At 31.4% G+C, this 13,074-nt stretch overlaps 1 protein-coding gene across 6 annotated transcripts in view; it reads right to left on the bottom strand.

Annotated features, from left to right (window-relative positions):
* Positions 1-1,766: 1,766 nt before the first annotated feature.
* LOC143068914 (girdin-like) overlaps positions 1,767-13,074 on the bottom strand; it is a 66,421-nt gene continuing 55,113 nt past the window's right edge. For 2 of the 6 annotated variants that reach the window (XM_076243281.1, XM_076243286.1), the window contains 4 exons: positions 10,322-10,459; positions 9,401-9,454; positions 7,627-7,763; positions 1,767-6,907 (listed from right to left, as the gene is read on the bottom strand). In XM_076243281.1, the coding sequence (XP_076099396.1) occupies positions 5,684-6,907; positions 7,627-7,763; positions 9,401-9,454; positions 10,322-10,459 (1,553 nt within the window). In that variant the 3' untranslated portion in view covers positions 1,767-5,683. The remainder of the gene's footprint in view (positions 6,908-7,626; positions 7,764-9,400; positions 9,455-10,321; positions 10,460-13,074) is intronic. The other 4 variants (XM_076243282.1, XM_076243283.1, XM_076243284.1 and 1 more) reach the window with 4 other exon arrangements.

The raw sequence follows: 13,074 nt of genomic DNA, 5'->3' as shown, positions 1-13,074 counted from the left end.
TTATAGAGCACATCTTAATTTCGTGTTGTAATTTTCACAAAGAAAAAACACTGAAGATTTTCTATCCCCTTGCATAAATGTCCAAGTAAAAGTTAGCACAATTATTCAGTTTTTTTGGTTTTTATAAAAAAATATCATCATCTGGCAACTGTTATGATTCGGTGCTCTGGTGGGTTGTATGTCAACAAAACGTACAATTTTGTATTAAATAATGATATCTTTCATGAGTTCTTACTTATTGTTCCAAATTTTTCCAGGTTTCTGAACTGTTGTCTTACATTTAAACTTGATCCTTGTATACCAAAATACATTTCACAGGAACGGCCATCTTGGATTTCAGATAGATCAAAATTTATAAATTATTCTATAGAGCATGGATATCTTCTTCTATGCATTATAGGCATCTCTTTGTGTTTTTATTGTGTTGTTGGCTTTTTGTCACTTGGTGTGTATCTTACATTTTCTTCTGTTTTGCACCAAACAATTCTTCTCTGCAACGTTCCTATTTAAATGTAAACTAGGAAAAAAAGCATACCTATAGTTTGGAGGTCCTCCATGGATACATGCAAGTTCACAATATTTTAGTTCACTGTTTGGATTCAACTGTCAAACTGCTTTTGATTCATTGATTTTTAGGGAACTTCTCTTTCAAATCTTGAAATTTTGGGAGTTTTGAGTCAGAAATTTTAGATTATTCACCAAAGAAAAAATGGTATTAAATGGGCCACTTCTTCCATTGATTAAAGTATAAGTAAAAGTTGGTAATTGGTTTAACACATAGAAGTGAACTGTATTCTTGTAAACATCGACCAATGAACTTTGCCATTGGCTCTTCTTAACTATAGTGTTCTCTTAAAGAAAAATGCAGGTTTCAAACAAATAATACTTATACCTCATTATTGACCATTAAATAGTACAAAAGTTAGCACCTTTCTGTGATCTGCAATCTTTTTTCGGTTTTATGGAATCATGACTTCCACATCAAAAATACTGGACAACAATCCCTGATTACTATTGTAGATCCTTTTCTAGCAGAATTATTTTATCCAAAAAAAGCATATGCAACGGTTAAATAGATCTGTAAATAATAACTGTTCATAATTTTTGATAACCAAGACTGAATTATCACTTTTGATATCTGGAAAACAGTTTGAGAGATAAACTTTAATATCATTGTACAGCTTATACTGAGTCTGAGATTTATCAATTGCTTCCCCATACATAAAATACTGAAAAACTACTATCTGAATTTCTTATCAAATCATAGTCATAATATTTTATAAACAGTTATTTTCATAGGAACAGTAAAGACTCTTTATAGCTGACTATGTGGTATGAGTTTTGCTCATTGTTGAAGTGCTGATGGTGACCTATACTTGTAACCTTCAATGCAATATGGTCTGTGGTGGAGAGTTGTCTCATTTGCAATCATACCACATCTTCTTATTTTTATACATGTATATTCAAGTGAATTACTTTGATAAAATTGAAAGAATTGGATTCTCTTTAAAGACTAGAATTATTTTTCATTTTAGAGCACAATTTGCATGTGAAAATTTTCCAGTATATGTATATGATTTAAATGTGTTTTACAATTTCAGCAAACCATTAACGTGTATGTCCAAACTTAAAATCTTTAATGGTGATACAGATCCAGATTAGTGGGCTCAATTTCCCACCATTAGACTGTAAATGATGAATTGAATCTCCAAAGATCCTACATGTAAGGTTAACTAAAGACTTATGTCACAGAAAAGAAACTAAAATAAAGTGTTGTTTGTTTATTTGTTTTAATATACAAATGAGGTGATAAAGCCATTAATAACAAATGCATGAACACTTATAAAAATCACATGGTTTTGTCTGGTACAATAGTACCCAAGTCACATGATCACCACATGTACAAAATACACTACACAGTCATCACAAAAAAATAATCTATTATTAGATACTCTCATCTTCAGGTACAAGAAGAAAGTAAATGCAACAATAACAGCACCCTTTACATAAAGAAATGCTCTCTACACACTATTTTCTGTTCAACATCATCACAACCACACATTTATTTACCAATTACAAAAATACACATTTATGATGGCCATCTACATTTTCAACAAGGCATAGAAGGGAAAGTATGTACGTACTACTACAGCAAAATTGTTTGAACTGGAGATCTCTTATATAAGTTAATTTTGTAAATGTGACTTAAAATAAATTTGAGGGTGACAGATTTACAAAAGTTTTTCTAAACTTTGTTTCTGAATTCTATGTACAATGTACTTAATTACACTTTAATGATTTTCCAATAACAAATACTGTTTAAACTAAAATGTTTTGGTTTGAGCATTATACAATTATTTAAATTTGAAGGAAACTAGATGTTGGACAATATACTTAAAATGCATTTTCACTAAATTATAGAAAATATGCATTGACGAGGTAAATCATAATATGTTGAGCAACCTTCATGACCTGTTATATAACATTTAAAATATATCTTAGCTGGATTAATATTTTTCATCCCAAAACAGGTTCTCAAATAAGGCTACTGACTTATTTGCACAATTATTTTATGTGCACTTAAATTTTATCGGAAATAACAGCAAGAGCCATTAATCAATTAATTTTCTACAAACAAGACGTCAAATTAAAATTTTTAGAAGAGCTTTTCAAATAATTAGCCTTGAAAATCAATCTATTTAGATAGAACTCAGGTAAAAATATACCATTTACATAAATTAAGCAATTTTTCATTTCAACAGCTTAAGTACTTTATAGAGAAATGACCCCAAAAATAAAATAAAATTGAATATAAAAAAGAAGAAGATGTGGTATGATTGCCAATTAATGCTTCATATGGTTTGAAAAATGAAACAAGAGCTCCTCCAGTTCAAATGATATGTGTAAAATGCCATCTACAAGCACCTATGGGACTAGACCATCAACAGGACGGAATCATGCTAAAGTTCATCAAAAAATAAAATCAATAAGGCACTTTCAATCGACAATGAAAGCCTCACAATGGAAATATATAAATATAATAAATACTGTGTAACATATGGAATGCTGTACATAAAATGGAATGAAGTAATTTACATATCACATGACTTTGTGCTGTTTATATGGATGTTGTCACATGACAAATTTGTTATTTCTGATTTATTGCTTTGCAAAAAATAAGCTACTATAGCAATATTTGACCAATCAAATATATCCATGTAAACAGCAAATTTAAAATTATGATCCAATTAATTATGGTGCAATAAATGAATAGATCTGTCAAATGTGCAGTTAAGAAATGATGGTTTTGTAAGGATAAGGGGCCATAACCAAGTTTGGGTGTATCAACTTGTGGTCAAATATGAAAATACAAGACAACATAGCTGCCTTATCTTTAAAAGTCAAAAACAGAAATACTTCAAAATTCTTTCAAAAATTTCACACTCTTTATCAAGAAGCCGATAGGTTTAAATATTCAAACAAGATACAAGTTTCTAATGTAGAAAATATCTCATAGTCAATGTATATAATTTATATAAAATTTGATATTTCTCATCAAACAAAACAAGAGTCTAAATGGATTAAGTTATTACTGCCACCCAACCATTTATGAATGGGGAAAAAGATTTATCTTTATCATTTTTATTCACTTGACATCAATGGAAACAATAAGGCTTTTCGTCGCTTTCAGAATCATAAAATATGAATCAGGATTACATTGTTTATATGTTCATTCATATGAAATATATAACCAATTCAAAGTATTTCCTGAAATCTGTTCTATATGCATGCAATGAAATGTAACAACATTCAATAATCTATCAAAATGTAAATATTGCTTTCGTGAACCAATGGAAAGGTGTGCGATGAGATCACTGCATCATGCTAAACTATGCTTGAGTGAGACAAAAGTGAATAAAGGACGGAAAATATAGTGAGACAGGGAATAAAGGACAGATTTCAGGATATCATGCAGGTTTGAGACATAAAGCATAAATGGTTAATGAATTTGAGCATTGGTTAATTTCTAATATTATTTCCATTACTAAATATAAGGAGGAGATAGATATAAAGCTCCTATGTCTTTTCTCTGATATAAAGCACTGTTATTAACAAAGCACTGAGGATGAGTGATACATACTGACATCAAAATGGTGTTAAAAAGATACAGCATCTGTTTTAATACTAACATACTACTTTCTGTAAAGCGTTTCTAAGTATAAAGCTTTCACGGTTAATTTTTATTAAAGATAGAAAATACAATGTCAAAGTACAGTTACATACTACTGTGGATTAATTCATTTTCGTGGGTACCAATTTTCGTGGATTGCCGAAAACTGGCATATTGGTTGATATTTAATTTCATGGTTTTGTCAAAGTCTTCATACATTCCTTAAAAAAATTTGTTAATCTTTGAACATTTAAATTCATGGTTCCCCTGTACTGATGAATTCCACGAAAATTAGTATCCAACAAATATTAATGAATCCACAGTAGTTTCTGCAAATGGCTTCTAAGTATGCTTTCACGGTTAATTTTTAAAGATAGAAAATACAATGTTCAAGTACAGATTCCATGTATGATACTACCGTCATGACCTAAGATAAAAGGGACTAGTATGAGTATTAAAACAGAGAGGAAATGAAGCGTGTTAACACTAGAGTCTTTGGTCAGCAGTGAATCTTCACAACACCATTCCTTGTCACCATGCATCATCTCCTGTCAAATAAGAAAAAATACAACAGTTACCATCTACTGTATCTCATTCACCTTCCCATAATGCAACAGTTATAAGTCTACCTACACCATCTTAATTTATTTCCCACAATGTAACAGATGTAATAATTCAATTAAATCTGTCATATTATTCTTTTTGCATTTTTAGATAATAATAATGTATAAATTTCCTATTACTTTAACAAATATTTCATTCTACTTTAGTTTAAACAAACAAATTTTCTTTCAGAAGGTATCTTAACAATTTTGGTCAACCATAGCTTAATAGCTAATAATTCTACACCAATTCACAAGAAATAATAACATTAACTAAAGATAATACAAAAATAAATTTTTCCAAACAATTCCAACTCTAGCAATAAACTACACAGAGTAGGTGTTAAATACCAATTACAGTATTGCATGCTAACAACCTAAACCCATTTCTTATCACAGGCTTATACACCAGCTAAAACATGCTAAGCATGCAAATTCAATACCCTGAAATGCATGCCAAAAGTGTTCACCTAGTTTTATAACTATGATGCTGAAATGCATATGTATTAATTAAAATTGAACAACTAATGGTTAAGATGTAATCAAGTTTCTTCAGTATTTAAATAAAGTATAATCAAGTTTCTTCAATATTTAAATAAAGTATAATTGACTTATTTTTTTACATCTGGTATCTAATGACAGTTGGGAAAACCAGTTTAGCCAATTTGATTGACCAATTCTCCTATTATTTAAAAACACTGAGGCCCATCAATTTTCAGATAATGTACCATCAAAAAAGTTTTGACTTTATAAATTCACTAAATGAGTGAGGTAGAACTACGAGGTTGTGAATTAACAAATAAATAACTAACATTAAAAAGCAAATATTTTGCTAAATTTTGAAAAATCTAACAGATAAATATTATTTAATAATCAATGTTTGATTCATTTTAACAATAATACTAATAAATTATACACAGCCATATTCATACCAAACAGAGTTTGCTTTTGGGTCTTTTGGTGGTTCTTCATTTACCGGTACTTGGCGAGGAGGTGTGTCTTTCCGTAATGTGGGTGTTGATGAACGATAGGTATCTGTCTGAGGTAATTGACGCCCACCAGAACGATTGGCTCCTGGTTCTCGTAGCAAACTAACACGTCCAGTTGTTAGAGGTGGTTCTCTACTTCGTCTTGGTGGCGGTTTGGGTGGTGTCCCTTTACTAACATTATGCATGTCTTTGGGTCTATTGTTCATGTTATCCTGATTTTGAAGGGCTTCAAACATATTAGGAGGCACAGATTTTGGACGTTCAATACGCTGCACACGAGCATAATGATTTTCCGGACGGTTTTCATTTTGTTTATTGTCATCAATACTGAAATAAATGTTGTTTTGTTGTGATTCATGAAATGTTTGTGGTCGATTTAATGACTGACCTCTTAATAATTGTCCACTTGGAGGTAATTGTCCATTTGTTTGTGGGGATGAATTGTGATGTGATGCAGCAGAGGGTGGTCTCCCTTGTTGAACACCTGGTGAGAATGTCTGATTGCTACGTACAGGTGACCCTGCTCTATACCGAGACGTAGGACCAGACCTAATGGACTGGTCATACTGAACTGAACTGTCCTGATTATTACTATAAAGACTAGATGAATTTGAAGAGTTTTGTGACTGTGACTGTGAAAATCCTGCCAAACGATCTAGTCTATCTGAAGGTGTATCATTTGGTGTAGGTGGTAGCTCACGATTTTGCGGAGATTTATACGGTGACGGATACACATACTGTAATGTCCTTGATGCCGTAGAGGGTGTTGATCCCAGTGAATGTTTTCTAAAGTCTGGTTTAACAAGGGGAGAATAACCTGCTTCCTCAAACTTCCTAATATTATTATTTATATTATTGTAAGCGGGAGTGGATGTCTCGGGATGATCACGTTTAGACTGTGGTGGAGTGGACTGATCCAAACTATCAGGTCGACTCTCATACCCACTTCCACTGCTCCCAGCAGATATACGTGACATTCTCGAAAGGTTTAATTCTATCTGAGATTGTGATACAACATCAGGTATAGAAATCCTATTATCTGATGGCGGATTAGGGGCTTGTCTTCGTCGTCGATTAACACTATTTTCTGAAGAATTTTCACTACTTTTAGATTCCAAATCCTCCCGATTTTCAGACTTATTACCCTGAAATATTCATAAAAATATTGATTTTGCATAACATAGAAATCCAATAAAAAAAAGCTTTTTAAGAATATTTTTCAAACTTTTAATCTGTTTTATTAACTACCTTATTCTGAAGACCAATTTCATCACTGATAATAAACTATCAATACATTTTCGTTTGCAAATCTTGATATTTAAATAAATGTAAATGTGGCAACATGTATTTCTTATGCACATATTCTTGTTAATGACTCACCATTGCTCTCTCGAGGTCTAAATTCATGAACAGAAATTGAGTGTTTATTTCTGATTTTAGGGTTTAATTCAATACTTTCTTTTACAGACACGAGTAATTTGAAGTTTGCTCATTACTGCAACCCATATAGTGACCACAGATATCTATGTAAGCTTATCAGCTATGCATCACTGTCTTTCTGTTACTTATCCCACTTCTGCCTTTTTTATAAAAGGAAGATGTTTTTATAATTAATAGAATATTGGTTTTCCTGTTTGAATGGTTCTACACTAGTCCCTTTTTGGGGCCAAATTGGAGGGCCCTTTATAGCTTGCTGTTTGGCGTGAGCCAAGGCTCTGTGTTGAAGATCATACTTTTACAAATTGTGACTTGGATGGAGAGTTGTCTCATTGGTTCTCATACCACATCTTCTTTTCTTTTTTTTTTCTTTTTTTTTCATCTATTATGAAACAAAAGAACATTGTTATAGTTTGTAATGACATACTCGACTGTGATTGGATGTTTTGCTGCTCTCTGAGAGGAACTGCTCTAGTGTCAACATTTCATTGTTGTTTTCACTCCTGTTACCAAAACCTCCATCATCATCTTCATCATCACCTAGGTTGGCTGGACGACCCAATCCTGTAAAACAAAAAAAAATCATTATCTTTAAATTTTCTACATGTATGAAATTTAAAATTTAAAATATTTACAGAAACAGCTTTTCTCTTGGAAAATAAGGAAAGACAAATTTTCTTTTGACGAATTTCTTTTCTTTATATCAAGTGGTAGATTTCGTCACTAAAAGTCTGGTTGACAATAGAAATTAAAGAAGAAAATAGTTTTTTTTCTAATACTTAAGTTATTTAGTTATAGTGTCACAGAACATTTTGAATGATTTTGGCAGTTACCATGGTTATTGAACTATAGAATTAAAGGTACCGTGTCAGAAATTTAAGTTGGATACTGTAAACCACCTTATTATTGCAGATACTTTATTTCGCGTTTTACCCTTTCTAGTCAACTTCACGATTTTCTTATTTTAATACTTCATGTAGTTAAATAAAGAAAGATTCAAGAACTTGAGAGTCTACTGTACCTCCAGAGGTCTTATCAACCCTTGGTGTACTGTTACAATTCTAATTGAGCTATTTTTCTAGTTGCGAAATTTGCAAAAATAAATTGCTCTTGAAAAAAAGTAGGTTTATAGTATGTTGGCTGACTCAACATTCATTAATCTTTATACAACTTAACAAAAAAGAATACAGAAGCACTTAAAATGCTTATATTATGGTCTTATATAAAGAATTTAACAGAATCATTTAACTTTCTAGTAGCAAGACAGACATTGCAAACATAATTAAACAGTCTAAGGATATTCCAGTAATCAATTTTAATATTTCACACTTTTATAGACAACATCTCCCCTTCATTCTTCACACACTCCTTTACATTGATTTTAACACACCACAATAAAATTGAGAAAGGAAATGGTGAATATGTCAAAGCGACAACCACCCGACCATAGAGCAAACAACAGCCGAAGGCAACCAATGGGTCTTCAATGTAGCGAGAATTCCCGCACCACTTTCGAGTTCATCCGTCACAGGAAAAAACTCGTCAATTATGCGCGCCTTTCTGACGTCATTTACCAGATAGAGGGGCTCGCCTGTATCCCTGCACTATTAACGTTCATCAAGCGTCTTAGTGATCGTCGTTGTGCATGATAAACTAGAAATAATGGTTGTTCTGTAGGTACTTAATGACAATTTCCTAATGACAGCAGTGCTGATTGTCAATTTTGAGAAATTCAATTTGCCGAATAATTTGTACAATATAGAATTATAGTTTTCCAACCACTTGCTCAACATTAGAATGGAAGTGACGACGCCCCTAAACGCACAAATGACGTTCACTAAAAAAAGACTTTTTGACGGAAATGCATCGAACTCAAAAGTTGTCTATTTCGTTTAAAGAAAACCAATTGTAAACAATGATTTGTTAGTGAAATTTCCCACCACATTTACAAGACCTATATGAAGCACACACACAAATAAGTAAATACATTTATATGCATATATACCATCACCATACAAAAATATTCCCTTCTTGGGAAATTTCAATACCGTATATATAAACATCACATTAAATCTTGTGGTTTAATAATACCTATGGTGCTACAACTCAATAGTTATACAGAAAAACAAATCCTTCTATGCTAATGATAATATTAAATCATAAAACATATTAGATAAAAAACAAAACAAACTAAAGTTTACCTGGCAACAAACTAGGAGAGCCAGCTGCAAGAAGGTCTTCTGTAGATTTTGAGCCTAAAGGAAGTGAGTACATGTAATGTTAAAGTGGTGCTCCATTAGGATAGGAGGAAGGAAAATTAAAAACATCTATTCTTTTCTGGAAGTCTTAATTTTCATTTTAATTTATAGAATTTACATATTGAATGTTAGTTTGGAAATTTTTTGTTTTTTCTTTCTTCAAAGTTAAGAATTTAAAACTTCCACATACATATACATGTACTAGTTACAGAATCTAAAAGAAACTAAGTTTTAACATGAAAGGCACAGAACTGAACAAGACAAAACATTTAAAATATAACATAAAAGTATCTTTGACAGAATTTACAGATATATGATCATTATACTAAGCAGTTTAACACATAAGAGAATAAGACTCAATAAAGAGCTGTAATACTGTAAATTCAGAAATATCTTGCTATGTTTTTAATCTTTAATTTCTTTGCAGCTTTTCTTGAAATTCACTATGATTAATTTTTCATTTTTTGTCAATCTGTCGACAGTCACAACAATAAATGCATGAAAAAAATTGCTGAACTTACAGTATTTATTATAAGTTATAAGCAATAGATAGGAAAAGCAGTACTTTACAGAAAAGAGTAATGTATGTTAAAACAAATCAAATAGTGTTTCAATTAGTCATAAAGTAAGTACATTTACAAATAGATTGCTAGTATAAAATGTATATTAAGCAGAAATTAAGAACAAAGTAGGGGAACTAACTCCTCCTGATATTGTCACAATTTCTATCAGAAGAATAGATATAAAAATAAAATTTCAGATGATAAATGAATTAAACTTTTAAGAAAAAAGTAAAGAAATAAGAATGAAAATGAAAATTGACTAAAAACGATGAGACAACAGTAGTACAACATGACCTATTACCTCTCAATGAGTTATCATAATCACCACTACCACCACTGAGCATGTGCAATGCAGTTGTTGATTTTGCAAAGGTTTTATGTGTGGCCAAGCTTGATGTATCTAATAAGTTGTCTGCGCTATTACTCCTCTTCCTCAAGTCTACACAAAAATAATGTTCAAACATGTTTTATAGACTTCAAAACTTCTTGATTTTAATGAATAAAAGATATGGAAGTACTTGATACATGCTAACTCGTGATAAGATAGGAATTGAATGACACATGCTATAGTTGTGGACATCAAATGTAAAAGAGACTGGTACAAAGAAGAAATATATGATCAAAAGAACAGACTTCATACAATAAAAATATAGGTATTAACTTCAGGGGTGATAGAACATTTGTTACACAACATGCATCAATACATGTTAAGAAAAGTGAACATGCTAATACAGAAACATCTCATGCACTTTTCTCTTTTAAAAGTTTGAGAATGTCCATTTGCAGGAGATAAAAAGTAACCTGTGATGATTAAATGAGGACAATACTAACAAGAAGCATGTGTGGGTAATATTTACATATGGAAGTCGCCTAAATACTCTTCAAAATATAAAATCAAAACTACTAGGACATAACTGTGTCTCTTTCATGAGTTTCTCAGATAATTTTGAAACTTGACATTCATTTAATTTGATTATTATTCTAAAATTGCAGCCTCTTAACATAATTGTACACATTGATCTTTTCTTGGTTGTACCATGGTCAGCTGAAAGTGTTTTAGTCAGGAACCAAGATTAAATTCTTTTTAAAGTGAGCAATTCATATCTCTGGTGGACTAGAAACAATTTTTTTTAAGTGTACAGTACACTTATGATGCTTCTATATAGAAACAGGAACTCCATGTGTGAAAACTCTATCTACTTGTGCCACATTTGAGAAAATATAAACCTGAAACCTTGTTGGAAACCAAAACAGCAATAAAAATCCTTTTACAAAACACCATAATCTTTTGTGAAAAACTAGTGCATATCTTAGACCCAGTCCACACATCATACTTGTACTGTCTGACTCAGTTGACGAATCTTCTTTCAAAGTATAGCCACTACCATGATCTCTCAATTCAAGAATTGCTGGTTTAGATACAGAACTAGATGATTCACCTCCTCCGGACCCTGAGGATTCTTGGTTAATTGATAGATTATCTGAATGTTCTTTCTCTGGTATCTTTAAATCTTCTTTTAGAGTTGATGTGTTTGCCGATTTAGTAGCAAGCTTAGGTGTAGATGTGTATGGACTTCTAGGTACCAGTACTGGTGTCATTCTACCAGATCTTCTTAAAGACCCCCTAGAGCCTCCTGAGGTCAAATCAACTCTTGGTGTAGTATTCCTGGAACCTTGAGAGTCTACTGTACCTCCAGAGGTCTTATCAACCCTTGGTGTACTGTTACAAGAACTGGATGTGTCAATATAGGGTGCAGACATGTATGGTCCTCTGGGTTCCAGTTTCAGCGTTGTACTAGGCTTTGCCACTGTTGCCACATCTGGATATCTGGTTGGATTTAGTGATTCTGTTCTTAATTTGTCTTTCTTAAATTGATGTCCATTTTCCGAATTGAGTGTCTCATCAGACATTTCTTAATAGATCAGAAATATAAATACCGTAATTAACAATGTTTACTAACATGCAAAGATAATACCAAACACCAACATTCATCTAAATTGGTACACTAAGATTGACCATCTAATTTTCAAGAACATAAAATATTGGGTCACAAAAAAATATTCAAGATTCTCATCTCTTACCAATTGCTTTTTAAAGTCTAGATTTTTTAAAACCAATTTTTCAACATTACATCAAAATTCAAATAAATTTTGCTGAATTCAGAATACAAACACACCAAAAAATCCCTGCCTCTGAGTTTTATCCCATATTTTTGTGGAAGGGTGAGAATCTAAAAATATATTTGATGTAGCCTTGCCTTTACTTATTTGCTTATCCTTATTCCCACCTATCATTTAGCTAAGATCTAAGTTTATCCCTACTCTTACCTAGCCCTATGTATGTATACACTTCTTCATCTTTTACAGAATCAACTAAAAGGGCAAATATAATTTATTTCAGGAATGTAAAATTAAGAACTCAAAAGGATTCAATACATGTGTTCATGCAATGGTTGTCTTAATGCAGACTTGCACATATTTTTCATTTTTAGAGGAAAAGCATGCTTCACAAAACAAGCTGGTGAATATGTTAGTATTGTAACAATATTGATAAATAAGTGTCTACATTTGTACAACTGAAAGCTTAAACCAGAAACACTCAAACCTGATATATAAATTTTATTGAAAATTTGTCTTAATGGACTTTGGATTTCAATAAGAGCTATTTTTAACAGTTGTGTAATGATAATTGCTCATACATTCCATTACACTGAACCTCAGTTAATCTTACAAGTTGATTTTAACTTGTAGTTACTGACAATCTTAATTTTAACAGCATTATTTTGTTTTTAACAAAATTACACATGTGATCCAAAAAAATAAATACAAGGTTGAAGTGTTTCTTATGTAACATCTTTCATTGAATACTTTGTTGCTAATTATTTATGGTAAAAGTAAAATGCAGCATAGAAAAGGATTATGTTGTATACAGAGTAATGCCAGGTTATTCATATATGTCAAGATTTTCAAAAGCATTATAACATTTACATAGAAATATAATTTGCATCATAAGAATAAATTACTTGTATATATCTTCACAAAAAAGTAAGTGTA

Source organism: Mytilus galloprovincialis, chromosome 3 (assembly GCF_965363235.1).
Source record: "Mytilus galloprovincialis chromosome 3, xbMytGall1.hap1.1, whole genome shotgun sequence".
Lineage (NCBI taxonomy): Eukaryota > Metazoa > Mollusca > Bivalvia > Mytilida > Mytilidae > Mytilus > Mytilus galloprovincialis.
The sequence above is the reverse complement of the archived record's forward strand: the minus strand, read 5'-3'. Positions and strand labels throughout refer to the sequence as shown.